Below are 6,081 nucleotides of genomic sequence, written 5' to 3' on the forward strand. Positions count from 1 at the left end.
CTTCAAGCAAAACCCTTGATGTCATCATTTCAATTCAGTTTGTGCTGATAAGTAATTTTCAGTTGAACAACACTGTATATAAATACATAATTGTTCCTATTTTTTTCCAATGAATAGTCTTTAGTGTGTGTCTGTCAGTCAACCAAGTCATTAGGAATCAAACCCTTTCAGACTCTCAGTCCATGATCACATTATACCTAATATTGATTATTAATATGATAACAATCTCTTAAATGCTGATTCATATTAAGATTATGTCAAACATTTAGATTTTGCTGAGATCACTGCTTATTGCAATGAGCACAATGTAATATATCACATTGTGCTATCACATTTGTAAGTGTATACACATTTTGATAATAGTGCCAAACAACATTGTTCACACTTTACTTTGTGTGAAACACACACATATACACTGACACACACATACTGAATATAAGGGTTATTTATCCCATATGATGATGGACGACTTCAGAGATTGTATGTTTTTAGCATTTTTCTTTGTGATAAATTTGTTCATCAACTTCCATTCGGCCCTCCGTCCACTCACGTGGGTAAGTTATCATTCACAGCTGGAACTGTGACTCACATAGTCCATAAGAAGGATGTTGATTTCACCTTTGATTTTGATGAAGGTAGAAAAACCACACTCTGGGATAAAACTATAACCCTGCTTCTTTCTTTTCTGTTATAATATTTTGCCGCAAAAAGCAAAAACTGAGTCACCAAGTATGAATGGAGGACATCTGCTAATACCATCCAGGAGAAATAAGCAGTTTGTTACAAGGTAATAAAAAGGTTTTCGAATGGCTGACTTATTAGTGTTCTAATTTAACCAATTCCTCAAGGCGTGATTAAATAGTCATTTGCATCTGAGGGACAAAGAAATATACAATGACGACAAAAAAAATGCATATGTTTTTAGTCATTCAATCTCAATCAAAGTAACGAGTAACTGTAACGACCCCATGCAGCGCCCCTATTGTTGTTGACTTTTTGAGGCATATTTTGCCCAGCAACTTTTCTGGGATGACTCACCCAAAGCAGCTGTTACGCATGACAAAGAGAGAGAAGAGAGAGAAAAAAAAAATGAAAGGATAAGGTGGAGCAAGCAGATGGTGCAAGTCAGATAAAAAGGTGTTTTTGCGCGGCGGAGCGACTATTTGAGAGCAGGAGAGAGGCCACACATGCTGCCGCGCACAGGGATCATGCAGAGCTCCAGGCTGCTGAGCGGTGCGCTCCTCTGCGCGCTGCTGCTGCTCTCCAGCGCTGCTGAAACCGACGTGATGGACTCCGAGTCCGAAGAGGAGCTGAGCCCCAGAGCTCTGCGGGATTTCTATCCCAAAGGTCCGAACCTGACCAGCGAGAAGCAACTGGTAAGCCTAAGATCTTGCACCTTTTTTTTTTTTTTTTTTTTTTTTTTTTAGACTACATGCATGCAAAAAAAGACGCAACTTTGACCGTTTTTCAAGTTTTTTAGTTTAGTTTATGTTTTGTACAATGCAATTAAACTTCAATTTGTGACGATGGAATGAACATGAATCAATCTGTAAATCAATGTCGTTCCTTTTTTTGTTTATATATCATCAAGCGCATGCAGTCTATCCAAATTGACCCTTAATAGAAAAATACTTTTACTTTTGCGCATGGACGCATCATGCAAAGAAAGATTCGTTTACACTATTTACAGTTTATATGCATGATCATGTTCGTAATATCAGATGGACATTAATCATCCCCCTTTGCTGTGTGTGTGTGTGTGTGTGTGTGTGTGTGTGTGTGTGTGTGTGTGTGTGTGTGTGTGTGTGTGTGTGTGTGTGTGTGTGTGTGTGTGTGTGTGTGTGTGTGTGTGTGCTTGTTTGTTTGTTTTTTTATTTTATTTATTTATTATTGACAGCTTGGAGCGCTCCAAGAAGTTCTTGAAAAGCTGCAAGCGAAGCGGCTGCCTATTTGGGAAAAGAAGTTCGGCCAAGTCCCAACGGTACGACGCATACTTTACGTAGTTTTAGTCGATATCGCACTGATGCGTGATTCGCAACAGGTGGCAAATTAATCAGAGCCGTTGTTCTCTCTCCCTCCATCCCTCAGTGTGATGTCGGGGAGCAATGCGCCATCAGGAAAGGCGCACGGATCGGGAAGATGTGCGACTGTCCCCGGGGAGCTTTCTGCAACTTCTTTCTGCTGAAGTGCTTATGAGTCTGAATGTATAGCATCGTGATGCGGGGACAAAAAAAAACACACAAAAAAAACCCAACTCTCACTCGATTCATTTGTAATTACAGTCATATTTTTATAAAGCCACTGGATCAGGTGGGGTGAATGCCTACAAAAAAATAGAGCTGTTGTAGTTCTCTCATCTGTATTATATATTCCCAATGTATATCATGTCACAGGAAAAGCAAGTCTATGTAAGGTTATTGTGGTGATAAACAAGAATGCTATAAAGTTTCTGTTCAAAAATTCAGAACCACTTTATTGTCTGTAGGGGAAAAAAACAAACAAACACAGGGTCTTTGTTTTGATGTAAACAAGAGCTGGGAAAGAGCTGCACCACACTGCACAATAAACTCCCAAGAGAACCACATAGACAGTTACACACTGTAAAATCTCAACAGCAATATTACAGGAATATCATAGTGATTATACATCTGGGTAACTCCAATGTGTCTTTTCAACTGCAAATCTATTGTTTCTGAGGAATGTTTTGTGTATGACTCATGATGTTGATATTGATAAATAAAATAAACTGTGAATCATGTTGTTTTGTAAAGCAGTGGACTGGTCGCATGTTCTTTGAAAACTGATCAATACAGCAGGCTATACAGATTACAACGCACATAGATACTGTTTATTAGTTCTTTGTCATTCATTGAAATGTTTGATATTTATTTTGCGATATCGATGCTGTCAGACCTCCTGGGTTCAACTAGACTGCACAATGAGAACTAAAAACACTATAAATGATAATGAGGAATATGATTATCCTTTATTAGCGGACATGGCCAGAAGGTTCATGGATGCAGTTACGGAAGACATGTGAAAAGAAGGCAGTATGCAAGGTAATGCATATGATCTGCTGGAAAATGATGAAAGAGGCAGAAGACTACCTTGCAGTATAGTACAGAATGCAAAAGAAAACAAAAAACACAGACTGATGCAAATTAATGGAGCCTGATATGACACATAGTGACATCTCAATGCATTTGACTGGGATGAATGTAGAAAGAACTTGAGGTTGTCTGGGTGCTTCACTTTAACTTCGTTAAGTTGTCTAATCCTGTATCATAACAAAATAAATCATGTTTACCTTTTCCAAATATGATTATGGTAGCAGCTGAGTAAATCTGCTTTGAACGAAGGAGTTGTGAAGCAGAGGGCGACTGTCATCGTCTCAGTCTGTCACTGCGCCAACACACTGAGTCTCCCATGTATCTTCAAGCTGCTGATTACGTCACGCGAAAGGAACCGCAGTGACGTCAAAGCAACAAGCGACATGGGAACAATCCTTGTTAAATGCACAGCACAAGTACTGTTATATCTAAATATATCCAGAGGACCGTACGAGTGTCAGAGTGTTGAACTTAACAGGACGTTTGTGCTCAAACCAGAGTTGAGTTTGATTCCGGTGTACGTCCCGTGTCCACTGGAATGACTTCAGGTAAAGGGAAACACGGAAACCATGAATGTTGTATTTTTAATATGTAACTTCATACATAGAGCAGTGAAATTAATCAATGTGACCACTGTTTCTCTCGGTTTCACTGTAGACTGACATGCAATTTCTCCCTATTTCAGCATCATAGAGAGATTTCTAAAGATGAGACTCAGAGTCTTTAGTCTATCTTTTGAAAATAAAGCCACTAATTAATGAAATGAATATATCACCAAAATTACAGTACCTTTTCCCAGGCATTTTGCAATATCAGAGAGTTTCTTTAATATATGGAATTGTAAGAGTCCAGCGGTTTCTAAGGAGAAACTCACTTGGGATTATAAACTAGGCGGTCTTCAACAGCCTAGTTAAAAACTGTAATTTGGCTTCCCAAATGCAACTTTTATCTTTTGTTTTTTAAACGCAAAAAGTTCCCTCCTGGACCTTAATTGGAATGTTTGCTCTCGAAGAGACTGTGTCGGAGGATTTAGATTATAAATGGACCCCAAGGACTATAAAAACAAGAAATAATCATCCTGTTTGATACATTTGATCAAAATATGGAATGAAGTCAGCAAATGTCTTGGACTACAAACTGGTTTCTCCCCCAAAACACGTCTCAGACAGAACAACATCATACTCATGACCCTGGATAAGAGGATCCTGGAAATGTGACACCAGAAAGGAATTGACTCCTTGGAGGACCGTTATGATGCCTGATGTCTGTTGAAGATCTGAGGAGGAAGTACAACCTGTCCAGCAAAAACGTTTTTTTTTTAATGTTATCTGCAGCTAAGATCCTTCCAAAGAACAATTTTGGGACCTGAAATGATTCGCCTGCCCTCAATGTGAGAGGAAAACTGCTTCATGAGGAAAACACACCAGTGTTCATCACGACAGTGTACGTTGTGTTGATGGAAGGAAGTCTAAAATTAGGGTGGCACAAATCCAGGGAGAGAAGGGCGTCTGACATAAATGCAACAATTGATGCAGAGCTTTGGTTAAAGTACTAATGCAAGATACAGATTGATCCATTATAACTTTCCTCACCAACTCTGTATCACGCCAAAGAGATTGCACAAATAGAAACCTGAGCCACCAGCCAACACCTTTATTAGCCTTATTATAAAAACACTCCCAAACTGATACACCACAAATCACCAGCCTAGGATTATTTACACTGTCTCTTATTTTATGTTGTATTTCCTTCTCCATCCAACAAATGAACATTTGGAAGAAGTCAAAAAACATGTTTGACCTTGAAAAAAAACAGCACAGCGCAGCTTGTCAACTCATATCCATAGATTTGCTTTAAACATTCAAACTGTTAAAGTTATGAACAGCAGGCACAGTTTTCTGCTCGTACAACAAACACAAACGTCATGGGTTTTTTATGAAGAACAAAGCACACCAATATTGAACATGCTTGTGTGAGGTCCTACTTTGTAAGAAATATGAAGACATCAAAAACTGGAGGTTTTTTTTTTTTTTTTTTTAAATAATCATACTGTGCAGTCCTAAAGCTGCCAGAGATGAAAGAATATATAAGCATGCCCACGCTGAATTACAATCTCTTTTATCTATGGCACAGTCTCTGTTGTGCAATATACAAATTAATACATAAATAGACGTGATGCCTTTGCACAAGGAGAAGGAATATTTGTGATCTATTGAATTTCATCAAGCATGGCTGGAAACCATTTGTGGGGACACACTATTAGACTCAGGTTTTCATTAAGCCACACTGTGGAAAGAACATAAGAGGGAGTGAGAATGCCATGAATACTTTTTTTAATCAGATAACTTCATGCATAGTTCAGTGAAACTAATCCAGTTGAGTTTGCTTTGCCTCTGAAACAGCAGCTTTCTTCAGGGACACTTGCATACCTGTGCACTTAATTTATTTATATTTTCCTTAAAGAAGTTGCCATATTACGTCTGTAACTTTGTGGTATTACAAATTTAGGCTGGTATTTTTCATTTAATTTTTCATTTTATTATATATTTCATTCATTTAAAACAATGCAACAACAGCATTTGTTATGAATGAAAAGGTATTCTGCTATTATTATTCTGCTGCAGCGTGGATTTAATGGGATTAATATCACCTTTATGGCAGAACGTCATTAAGAAGAGTTGAAACATGAAGAGTGGAGTTTTACACAAAAATGCATGACAGTGCTACATGTGTTGTACTGTGACGTGTGAATCATCTGGTAAAATAATAACAATGAAATGATTCATCAGAAATTTATGAGAAATCCTTTAGCATCTGGAATGAACAAAAATTATTACATTTAAAGATTCAGTATTTCTGTACGGAGAGATGAAATATTTCTAATTTATTGGATTCGTTCAACTATAGTTAAAATCTTTTATGGAAGAAAAGTGCATTTTTATGTCTGGATTGTGCATGTAATCTCAGATGC

At 37.8% G+C, this 6,081-nt stretch overlaps 1 protein-coding gene across 1 annotated transcript; it reads left to right on the forward strand.

Annotated features, from left to right (window-relative positions):
• Nucleotides 1-1,187: 1,187 nt before the first annotated feature.
• Nucleotides 1,188-2,196, forward strand: cart3 (cocaine- and amphetamine-regulated transcript 3; the record flags this gene model as incomplete). The annotated part of the gene is made up of 3 exons (XM_080497483.1): nt 1,188-1,376; nt 1,898-1,981; nt 2,089-2,196. The coding sequence occupies 3 exons, from the start codon at nt 1,188-1,190 to the stop codon at nt 2,194-2,196; spliced, it is 381 nt and encodes a 126-aa protein (XP_080353609.1).
• Between the last annotated feature and the right edge of the window lie 3,885 nt (nt 2,197-6,081).

This window comes from Blennius ocellaris (assembly GCF_963422515.1).
Source record: "Blennius ocellaris genome assembly, chromosome: 1".
NCBI classification, from domain to species: Eukaryota; Metazoa; Chordata; class Actinopteri; order Blenniiformes; family Blenniidae; genus Blennius; species Blennius ocellaris.